Source organism: Onthophagus taurus, chromosome 6 (genome assembly GCF_036711975.1).
Source record: "Onthophagus taurus isolate NC chromosome 6, IU_Otau_3.0, whole genome shotgun sequence".
Lineage (NCBI taxonomy): Eukaryota > Metazoa > Arthropoda > Insecta > Coleoptera > Scarabaeidae > Onthophagus > Onthophagus taurus.
Window position 1 is genome coordinate 10,165,068 of NC_091971.1, and position 12,866 is coordinate 10,177,933.

Genomic DNA, 12,866 nt, shown 5'->3' on the forward strand with positions numbered 1-12,866 from the left:
CTTTCAGAAGACTTCGAGATACAGGTAATCCTGCTCCAGGAAAAGCTATTCGACCACATGTAGGTAATGTAGAGGACGAAAAAGCTGTAATTAATGCTGCCATTGATAATCCTTGCATCAGCACTCGAAGAATAGCACACAACATACATGTAAATCAAAATTTTGCATGGCGCGTATTGAACTGCGAAGTCCTTCATCCGTATCGTAAACAGAACGTTCAAACTCTACAGCCAGGAGATAATCAGCAACGGTTAGCATTTTGTGAATGGTTATTGGAAATGTTCTCTGGACAGATGAATCATGTTTTACACGAGATGGTATAAATAATTACCATAATGAATATATCTGGACATTACAAAATCTGCATGCGATTAGACCAATCAAATTTCAACAACGTTTCAGCAACAACGTTTGGGGTGGAATATGTACCATGTACTTGATGGACGTTTGAACGCTGTAAATTACAGATTTTTTTTGAACAATACACTTTTTGATTTACTTAAAGATATACCTCTTGAGTGGTTAAACCAATATTTTCTAAACAAGTGGATTGGTAATAATGGTCCATTTGCTTGGCCACCTAGATTTCCCGACGTTAATCCATTGGATTTCTACTTATGGGGTCATATGAAAGAAATTGTGTATCAAGTGAAAATTAATACACGAGAACAGTTATTTAACAGAATACAAATGGCTGCCACTGAAATAAGAAATCAACCAGACATTTTAATTCGGCTGAAGAACTCTTTAATTCGTCGTTGTGAAGCATGTATTCTAGCAGAAGGAGGCTATTTTGAACAATGTTTGTAATATTTAGGTGTTTTAAAAAAATGTTGCAGTTAATTATGATATAAAAATTAAAACTTTAAAGTGTTATAATTTAAATAAATAATTAAAATAGGACATATGTTCATTAACATTTTTTTTTGGTAATTGGATTAGCTATCATATGTCAAAGTTTGATGGCGAGTTAATAAATCAGCCTGTATAGCATTGTAAATACGAAGTCCTCTCTTAAACCTGAATGCACTATACTACTGTACACCTTACTGATTCGTCCAAAGGTAATGTAGCAGAATCAAATCATAAGAAACTTGTTCACTTCAAAATAAGTTATTGAGAACAGCTATTTACGCTGAATGGTTCGTCACAAAAGGAAACCACATATGAGCAGATATCCAGAAAAGATTTTGTTTCAATTAGCAGATGAGCTTGCCGATGAGAATAAAAAGTCACTGCTAGAATAAAGAGCAACTTAGATCCAAAGTACGTCAAGGAACTTGCTTTATTCACGCAAATGGTGTCAGATAAGGTACTGCAATAATAATAAGACTACTATCATTTACAATATTTGTAAAGAATATGTATGCAGAAAACACATGCAGAGTCAAGGACGGTAGAATCTAAGAGGACTGCTATGTCTCGTGAATATGAGCACAGGTTGACGTCCAATTCGTGACGTCACGCATGGGTCTTTTCGTTCCATAAAGAGCAATCTAGCGCTTAATAACAATTAAAACTAGAGTCAAGTGTTAGTTCTCCTTTTAGTACAATAAAAATATACAAAATCTAATGCTGAACTATCGCCCTTGATTTATATATCGTATAGAAACTCACTGTGCAAGAAATCTAACCCATCATGCCCCACTAAGCACAGAAAAGAAAATTGCAACAAGAGTTTCTGAAATTTCACCAGCAACCACCAAAAGCGCAAAAAAGCAACAACGAAAAATGTACACTAATTGATTCATGATGTGCATCGAGGTGCTGTAGGTACGCCAATACATATCTTGGAAAATCAAACCATATCGCAGTAACAAATTTATATAGCTGCAGGGATCATATTGCATATTGCAGACAAGATACCACCAGTGCCATAAATATAGTATTTAGAGCGTAGGTATCAGCCAATTTCTTCGATGTGGTACAAAAAGTGATGAAAAATTACTTGTTGACCTTATTGACTAAAGGATATGGTCCTAAATGTACAATAATCATCGTTTGATCGAAACCTGTAATCATATCTGATCCCAACCTAATCCCCTACCATTCATTGCCTCTCGAACTTTCGATGACATCGCAAGTTTGTTAGAATATATATTGTATCACCACTTATTGTTAGTATGATTTAGTAGAAAAGTAGGAATTTAGTCTTCGTCTATTAAGTCTCTCACAACATTCTTCTTCAAATCATGATGGCAATCTTCAACAATTCTGAGTTTTGAGGTTTCTAATTATTTTCATTAAAAACCATTGGAGATAACTATTGGGTCTAATAATGTTATTCTATGTGTTCTAAAGTTGTGAAACACTATAAGATTTTGGACCGGTGTTGTGGCAATCGCAGTCTGCATGGTTTGCTAGTTTTAGTTTAATGAAAAAGAACTAACACTAGCATTAAACCTAGAACTTGAAACATGCTGGTTTAGCTAAGAGATGTGCGGCTAAACCCGAATGTTTCAAGTTCTAGGTCTAGTGTTAGTTCTACTTTTAATTCAATAAAAATATGGTAAAATCTAGTACTGAACTACCGCCCTTGATTTATACATCGTATAGACAAGTCGGGGAAATCCCCGAGTTTATTAAATAAACTCGGGGAAATCAAGGTTCATAAATTTTATGAACATGGAATAAATCAACTTGGGGAATACCCCGAGTTGGATTCTATCTATAATCGTTAAAGTTTATATTTAAATATACTGATGAATTAAATAGATAATATTAATCTAAATATGACTTAAAAATCGAGGTTTTATTATTTCCATTAAAAATTATATTTAAAAAGTTTTCGAAAACTCAATTGCCACATCTTCAAAGTGAAGACATAAATTTTTAATGGAACGCAGCAAGATGCGTGACCCAATTTCCATTTTAAATACATCGCGTTTTTGTCCCAAGTCTTGCCATTTGGTGTATAGTTGCGTAGTTCAACCAAGTTTATTTAACGGTGACGGCTGTTAATTGAACAATCGCGCAAAATAAGCTTTATGTAGGTTAATAACCGAGATCTCGGAGTCTTAAAGTATTATCATCAAGAAATTTATGACGTTATTTTTTTTAATTAAATTAAATTAATTTAAACTTAATTATTTCTAATTGTGACGTAAGTAACGTGATAAGACTGGTTAAAACAACGTCGTGGACAAAATAGTGTTTTCGCGTCGATTTTTTTTATTTGCTTCGACGTCATCGCGCGGTTACTAAATGAAATCTGGGGAAATAACGGAAAATAAAACCGGTCGGTTTTAGTTTGACTGATATGGAAAGTTGTCTTACGCAAATTTACGATCCTTGTTTGCCGTTTATGCCGATGATTCAAGGGTACTTTCACGGAACTAAATTTCTTTGTTATTTGAGATAAAGAAAACAAGTAAAAAAAAAATCAAACAGAATAAAAAGGTTAATATTCTATTAATATTATAATTTTATTCTTGGAAATAACTTCAAAAAATAAAAATGTTTTGTTTAAACTTTAATCGTAATTTAATTACTCAATTAACAAATAATTATTTGTTAACGCTCAAAAAAAAAGCTCGTTATATTTCAATAATTACAAAAGTCTCGAGTATTTCTTTGTTACGAAAGAAAATTTCTACGATTTCCAAGAAATTGAGTTAAATTCTTTTTATTAATCTATTATACTTACGTCTGTTCCATTGGTATTGATGACGATTTTCACATCATCGGTGACGTACTTTTCTTTAAGTTCACCAGTAACTTCTCTTCCGTTATACGTAACATAAACTTTTTGGCCCTTAACTAGGGTGACGTCGGTGACGTTTCTAAATCCAGGTCCAACCAGGTCATTTTCTGTATACTCCATGATAGTTTTTCCCATGGATCCTTGTCTGTCGTCAAATCTCACGCTGTATCTTGTGTTGGGCGTGAGATGAATGCAGTTTGAATTATCCGGAAATAAAGCGGGAGGCGTTTTGACCTTTTGAATAACGCCGGAATAATATCTGCCGTCGATTCCGGGAGCGCAAACGCGTGTCCCTATGATGGACCTCTTAGCCAATCTTTTTCCCGTCGACATGATCAATTTCAATTAATATTTACGAGATGCAGAAAATTAAAAACGATAACGAAACAAATTATCCGATATCCGAAAAGTCGTCCAAAATAAAGTGAAAAATGTAAAAATGGGGGGCTAAACTACCAGTCTAGTCTTGCACTTTCTATTCGACACCCCGACAAGTTTTCCGTAATCCTCAAACCGGCGAAAAATCATGTCCTTTTTGGTCATAATAGAATACAAAGGATTGGTGTATTATATGTTCCGTTCGGTAGTCGCACTATTGACGCGCCACGTAGAACAGTTGAATGCCGACTGCCGGCCGGCTGCAGCCGTGCGAACAGCTGACTGTCGAAAACCTGCGTTTTCACTCCGTCTTCCTCTTCACACGAGTATAAAAGTGAGACGATGTCAAAAGGTACGATACTTCTAAAATCGTCGATTGGACGTAGTGTCCTGGGCACAGCTGATGATAACAACAAAACCACGTGACCGCGTGGGGGGAAAGGCGCATTGGCGGATCGAAGTGACCTACATCGGGGCTCGCGGTCTGTAGTGGGGGCCAGGGGAAAGGTCACGAATACCTATAGAACTAATGGGGGAAAATTGCATTTTCCTTTGTGTTTCCGATACCTATTCTCCATCTGTATCCTTTATTTATTTATTTTTTCGTTGTTTTATCTCACGGCTCGTGGCAAGGGCAAAATCGACTTGTGGCGGTACTTTGAAATTTGGAGTGAGGATAATGTTCGTGCGTGTTCGTACGATTTCTATCTAACCTTGGCATGTTACTACTCAGATTGAAAGCCGGCCGGCCGGCTCGTGTAAAGGTTAGCAAACTTTATTGGTTTCAAAAATTTCCCAAAATTGTGACATAGCAACACTTTACTCTTTCTTGCACAATTGAATTTCAAGGAGTCATTTATGTCACATACCAATAAATCATCAATATCATGTTACCTATTCCTTTGCGGTCAAGTTGTCTTTCGATTTGTGTGGTTAATTCTGATGGTTCAGTTTGTAAAGCAAAGTTACCTTGTATCTTGACTTCCAACTTGAATTATAAATTCAATGACAACTTCACCACACAACTTGTAATATATCAAATCGTTTTTAATTGCAAATGGTACTTATTACAATATGTCTTATATGTTCTTCCTTAACTTGTTATAACCTTAACTTCTTTATGTCAAGTGCCTATAGACTTATTTCTTAATGTTTGTGTGATTCCATACATACATTGCGCGATGGACATATTTTGGATCGATTTTGAATACGTTAAATATTTTACATGATATAGATTTGTAAGGGATATGTCTTTATTATGTCATTATGTCTTGTTAATAATAAAATATTAATTTAATATTCGCGTCTACAGGGTGTTTTAGGTTGAGTGTTATTAATTAGGGAGATATGTTTTTACATCCTGTTACAGTTATTTAATGTCTGCGAAATTAAACAAGATGTTATTATATTTGTGACATGTGTTGCAACGATTAGGAACACTTCATGTTTGTATAAAACCAAATAAAGTTATCAACACAACAACCAACAATTTTTTTATTTTTATAGGTATTTTGAAACACTACAGAAATGTCCTTCACTCGTGTTCTTGAGATTTTCAATCGTCGTCCTACCCATGAAGATACAATACAATGAAGCAACACTAATCCAGTGTTTGACAACATATGATCAACTCTATGATCTGACTCAATGCGATCCCACCATCAAATGTTGCTGTAGTACACACCTTGTGACTGAAGGCAAATGAAATCGTGCCGCTATATTGATTATTAATGCGACATGGTACCTTCTCAATCAGTAATTAATATGAAGTATACATTAGGTACCATATGAATGAAGCATATGGTAAACAAGATATTGGTGATTATCATAAAAACAGTATTTAGAGTAACTAATTTATCCCTGATGTGCATCTAGGTACTCCAGGTACGCCAATATATCTCTTCGATATGATTTCGAAAGAAAAGATTAAGCTCAGACAGCAGATTCAGATACCACACCTTAGCAGGCACGTAAAAGCAACAAGGAGCAATGCACAAAATAAGTTATGATGTAGTCCACGCGTAGGGATTAAATTTGAATTAACAAATTTATATAGCTACAGGGATTATATTGCATATTGCAGAGAAGATACCACCAGTGCCATAAATATAGTATTTAGAGTGTAGGTATCAGCCAATCGATCTACGATGCATAACACATATCTAAGTGAGCTTCAGTCACGTAATCACATCTCTTCGATGCTATGCAAAAAGTAATTAAAAATTACTTACTAACCTTACTGACTAAAGGATATGGTCCTAGATGTACAATAATCATCGTTTGATCGAAATCTGTAATCAACTCTATATCTGATTCCAACCTAATCCACTAGCATCCATTACCTCTCCAACTTTCCATGATATCGCAAGTTTGTTAGAATATATGTTGTATCACCACTTATTGTTAGTATAATTCAGAAAAGTAGGAATTTAGTCTTTACATTCTTCTTCAAATCATGATGACAATATTGGAACTATATTCGCCCAAAATCCTTAACGTTACGTTTCAGCAATCTTCAACAATTCTGAGTTTTGAGGTTTCTAATTATTTTCATAACCACTGTAAGAAATTGTAAAATATAAAGAATTTTATACCGATGTTGTGGCAATCGCAGTCTGCATGGTTTGCTTAAACGATTGTAAGTACGAAAAAAAATATGAATTAGTAAAAAAATAACATTGTGCTTTAGTTTTTACGTTGTTTTGCTCCTACAGCTAAAAGTCTAACTACTCCTGATATACAGGATGAGTCAGAAAGAATGGGAAATCCGAATACCGGAGATACTAGACATCAAAATACGATGATTTAACCTAACATCTCTTATACAAATGTCAGTGGTTTTCGAAGCACAGGCGGTTGAAAGTTAAATTCTTATTTCTTGATAATTTTGAAGCTTTTTGTACTATTAAGATAAAATTTGGCAGTTTTATGTTTTCGAGCGTGAGAAATACGAATTTGAAACATATTTTATTATTGCTCGTAGAGACATACACACTGCTCGTTTGATAAATCAAATCATAAGTTTTTTGGCTGTCGAGCTACGACCAATAAGAGCTACAAATCACAAAGAGCATTAAATCTCTCTGATTACAGTGTTACAGTACTAGATTGTTATTGTTGGTCAAATATACAAAACATTTAATCTACCCTTTACTTACATAGACGCAATATTATTTCAAAGATACATCTTGTGTAAGTTTACCATCCAATTCCTATCACAGAAGAAGATACTTACAATCTCAAATGTCAAAAACCAAAAGATCTGTTATAACGGAACAACAACCAACCTCGATTTTATCTACGTTTATTTGTACGATTAATTATAATGGTAGTAATAATCATTCTTCCAAGCATTCTTCCAATATCTTCATGAATGTTAGATTAACAGTTTTTAATAACTGCTTCAAATAGATGAGCATGTCTGCTTGATCTTGAACAAGCCTAAAATCTATGCAATCCAATTGCAAACATCTTCTTGTGGTCTGGAATATAGTTTTAAATTTTCTTCTTGGTATCTGTGCAGTACTATTGTAGACTTTTTATTACACTCTGAAGTCTACATAAGCAGTGGACGTTTCCTCTAAGACATCTATGAAATAATCATTATAATTGCAGACTTCTACTTGGGATCAATGAAAAAAATGTTAGACTTCCTTTAAAAGTCTCAAATCTCTGATTATTGCAGTAAAATCCCTGATTTCTATTTGTTTTCTAAAATGTGATCCATTTTGATTTACACTATGATGCATATAATTTAGACTTCTTCTTCAAGTCTAAAAGCGTTCATATATGCCGTCTAATTCTAAACTTCTTCTTAGAGTGGGAACTTTATGTTGAGCAATTTTAGATTTTTCTTAAGAATCTGAAATGTTTATTTTAGACTCTGAACTCAACATTACTGGAGTCTGATTAATTTGAAATATATTTCGCGAATTTTTTTTAGGCAAAGCAAGTTATGGTCTTCTCTTAAAGACCTGGTGTTCTCTTGAAAACCATAACTTGTGATTGCTACAGTATGATATCAGATATTTTCTTGCATTCTTTTTGCTGTTCGTTACCTTGACCTACCACATCTGCCTCATTTTACTGTTTTCGTTTGAACTTAATTATTTTCTCATCTAGTTTATTATGAAACAGTTTGTATAAATAATATTTTAATTAAAAACAACTATAAGTAACGGATATAAACAATTTCTAACGACTTCATATTTACCTTGACGAATGGTTAAAAAATTACTTAATTGTTAATTATATGTCTTAACATTGAACAGTGTCAATAACGGAGTTACTAATAATAAGACGTCAATAATAAGTTTATAACGACCCCGATTCTAGGTTAACATTATAAATGACTAAATTAGATTATTAATTGCCAATTAATCTGTTGTGTATGTTTTAAGTAAAAAAGTTATTCATTGGTTCATCATTTGTATTATTAGAATTACTAGAGGATTCTACTGATGGCAGCGATTGTAAATATTGTAAATGAAAGAGGATGGTTGACTGTAAAGGTCAGAATTGTTTACTATAGTATTTCCCCGTCTGAGGGATTAATTGGAATTTATTGCGTAACGTCTTATTTTCAAATATATCTACGTTGTTTGTTACGAGTTAAATCCGCTAGAATTCAACAAGTATCCGTTCTTATATATTTTCCTCGTTTTATCGTAATCGTACGCGAATCCTTATGTAAACTTGTATGGCATTAAATCGCGCAGGATCGGGCAAGTAAACGCCTTCTGCGCAAAGTTTTATAACCCAGAGGAACAGGTTCTTACGGGATTTTTATTTTTATTTGTATTTTATGCGCGGTTTTCCCGCAACGTCCATATCTGACTATTTATAAAACGGGAAACCGTTCGGAAATGGATATTTAATGAAACCCAAATAAAAATAAACCGCCTGTTGGAATCGAAACTGTTTTAAGTTTTAATATAGGCAGGATCGTACTTGGTGCCATTTCAGTAATGTTTGGCAAGAGCTACTTGATCTAATGATAGTTTTTTCTTCTCAGCGACAAGCCAAAAGGGATTGGCACTAATTTGAAAAATTACCAGAACCGCACAGCGAATCGCCTAAAGAGTTGACACATCGCGTTGTTATTTTCACCACGAACACACACGCGTCATTTAGCATGTTACTATAATTAGATTGTATACTTTAATAACAAAGTACAACTATTTATAAATAGAACTAAATCATTGAGACAACTTTAACATTATTATTCAAATTTATACTTAAATTAATGTAAGAAATTAAAAATTAATTTAGAATTTTTATTACATGACAAAATATGGAAACAAACCTACTTAATAATAGATGGTAAGGTAAGTTAAGCTGTTTGCATTGGCGACACGTGCCGGTATTTTGGCGATAGGTAACAAGGAATGACGCGTTTTGTGACGTCATTCAGGGTCGTCGATATCGTTCACGAACGTAAATAAATCTATTAATGAGAATGCCGGTGCGTACAGGCGTAAACAAGACCTCCGTACAAAACCCGTAATGGAATCGCTTTTTTTAACGATATACGTATACGATAGCCTTCATTGAGGAAAATAATTTTGCCGGAAAAACCGTGCATTTATCAAAAAAGGAATTTACGAGTTAATACGTCAATGCATACCATACAAGTTGACGTATTCGAGCAAATTCTTGGTGTTTATAAATTGTTTCGTGTAACATGTAAAATCTTGTAAAAGTAAAAGTGGAAGCGGTTGAACGGAAGCGAGACTTGAAGCAACAATTTTCCTCTCAAAGTGGGTGCAACGTGATGGTTAAATTATTACAATATAGCGAAAATTACCTACTGTAGTATTTTATCGTTGTATGTAATATACAATTTTAGCTATGTATCTTCTATGTATGTTTCTAAAAGTTTGATGAAAAACTTATTAATGTTAAGTTTTAACTTTTAATTTACAGTGAAAGGTAAGTAAAATTAAAAAATAAACATGTTTGATCTTGCATAAACTTGTCGAGTATTAAAATATAGGCGTCGGTAAGTGGAATTTGAAAGTGGGGCAAGTTGAGATTTATTTGTTTTTAGCGTTACACAATTTTGGCTAACGACGCCCGATATTGAAACTCCAACAACTCCCCGACGACGACGACGACAACACGTCAACGTTTAGAATAGATTAGTAAAGTTAAATAGATTACCCATAATCCTAACCAAAATTAAAACGGTTTTAACACGGATGATTAGGTCGACAATTTTTCAGCTGACGTAGCAGAGAATCGCTTAGTTAGCTTCGACCTTCTCCTATTAACGAGCTCTATTGGCCAACACAATTGGGGTCACGGAATTATGACATCCCATGTGCAACAAGAATTGCATAAAAAAAAGCGCCCGGCATTCGTTTTATACGACAGAACCGTAACGCAATGTGGCAATGTTTATTTCATGGCGTAACATTGAAAAACGAAAATAGTTCAGATTAAGAGAGAGAAAATTTCAATTGGACTTTGAGTAACTTATAAAAACACCCACGATGTTATGACACATTCACTACAAACGTGTTCTACTTTAAAATTCTAAATCAAATTTATAAAAAATATCAAGAATGACGTCAATAATTGGAAAGAAAACATGTAATATTAATTTTTTACATTTTGTTTGTATCTATGTCTTATTTTAATCATTGTATGGCGTGAGGTTAAATATATTTGAGAATATACTATGTATCAATTGAATCCATTAAAATATCATACCATCAAAGTTATAGTTGTTTGAAAAGTGATATTCATGGTCAATAGTCAATGAGAAGTAAATTTATGACTCAAACTTACGTAAAAATTGTAACAAGAATATTATAAAATTGACAAAATCGCCAAGGTGTTATTTTTGAACATAAAGTAATGATTTTTATGTTAAATTGAAGCTAAAATTGTTATCTTTATGAAATTGAGGAAGATGCAGTCTTGGAAATTCCATAATTTCTCTTGGAGCGATCTATTCTATTTCATGTTTATTCCGCTTCATGTTCTCTGGTTTTTATCTTATAGTGATTAAGCAAGGGTTGCCGGATTCCGGGTTATGATTTATAAGCTTTATGCGATGAGATCATAGAAAAAAGCTTTTTTGAGTATTTTTGAAAACAGTTCTTAAGAGCTATAGTTGCCCACAATTAAAATATAAGTTCTGCACCTTTTTGCTGGACCGCTCCCATTCAGATGAATCATAACCAAAATCGATACATCTCAAGAAGAGGATTTCAAGTAATTTTTTGACACAACTTTATAATCCTTAATTTAACCACATTACAGGTATTAGCAGACTACAGGCATCAAATGAGCCCCTGGAAGACCATCAAAAGATGATATCACAGTTTAACGTCAAAATCGCAGGAGGGCTAAAGATAGAAAAGAACAAGATATCGCCCTATTCTATTATTCATTCTGTTTCATGTTTATTCCACTTCATGTTGTCTGGTTTTTATCTTATAGTGATTAAGGAACCTGATGGCAATAGAGCTGAGGGTATCTGTGAACCATCCTTGCTCTTTTCGACTCATTTATTGATCATAATTAGGAGGATTTTCATTTTGGGTTGAAACTGCGAAAGAAGGTTGCAGAACTTAGCTTTAAGCTTACTTGGATTACGTTGAATTTTGAATGGATTCCGCTTTAGCTCTCTTTAACACTTTACCAAAATTTCTGCAGCTGCCGAAGCCCGGATTATGATTTACAAGCATTATGCGATGATATCATAGAAAAAAGCTATATTTTTTCACAACTTTATAAACCTTAATTTAGTCACATTATAGGTATTAGCAGACTACAGACACTAAATGAGCCCCTGGAAGATCATCAAAAGATGATATCAAAGTTTAATGTCAAAATCGCAGGAGGGCTAAAGATAGAAAAGAACAAGATATCGCCCTATTAGGGCAGATATTTATAATTGCATCAAGTGTGTTGCAACATTCACGACTAAAACATGGAATCAGCATTATGGATAGCAAAGTGCAGGTTTGAGTCTGGTGTCTGCAATAATTATCTTTCACAACAAAAGGGTCATCTGTTAGATCCATATAAAGAGTGGTGTCCGAGAATATCAAGATTGTCAGACCAATACTAACCAGACGTATTTAATGGTAACGATGATTATTGATCTTGAGGGAATGATCTAGCATTGCTTTGCTAGTGTCATCGTTAATTATGGAAGAGAGCGTTAAAATCTACAAAAAAATTGTCTTGGTAGAGAAATAAAGAGATTCTTTAATACAAGTCAAATTTGCGAAATTTGACTGAATACGATAACAGATCAATTTCTGCCACAGTAGACATAATATTTAAGTCAGAATAAACCACAATACTTTTTTTAATGTCTAACAACAACAAAACCTCTACTCTCTTGTGATCAACAATATCACAGGGAGAAATATTACAATGATTTGGAAAAAGTCTTTAAAAGTAACTCTATTTGCAACATTCGCTTCAAGTCTTCTACTTGATTGCGTTCTCCAATTTCTTCCTCTTCCTCTAAACACATAATTTCTACTTCTACAATTCGCTTCCTTATGTTTAATTTTCCCACAATCTAAAAGCTTTATACTATATGCTTTGAAAATATATATATATATCTATATATCTACCTATATCTTATCTCTTGATCTAAAAGTTGTTTCGATTGCTGTATTAATTTTAAAAGTTTTGTTGAGTGTAACATTCTGCTACAAAAAATAGAAACACATTATAGTTTTCTGTAAATTTGTCATAATTTTCTGCTGATAATTAAATTTGATTGGTTAAGTTAATAATTACAACTTCAAACACCTAC

The 12,866-nt window shown here is 33.5% G+C and overlaps 1 protein-coding gene across 1 annotated transcript in view; it reads right to left on the reverse strand.

The window, feature by feature from the left end:
- Positions 1-4,440, reverse strand: part of LOC111427863 (Glucose transporter 4 enhancer factor) — a 39,791-nt gene extending 35,351 nt beyond the window's left edge. Inside the window, exon 1 of the mRNA XM_023063207.2 lies at positions 3,647-4,440. Within this exon, the coding sequence (XP_022918975.1) occupies positions 3,647-4,036 (390 nt within the window). The 5' untranslated portion in view covers positions 4,037-4,440. The remainder of the gene's footprint in view (positions 1-3,646) is intronic.
- Positions 4,441-12,866: the final 8,426 nt, after the last annotated feature.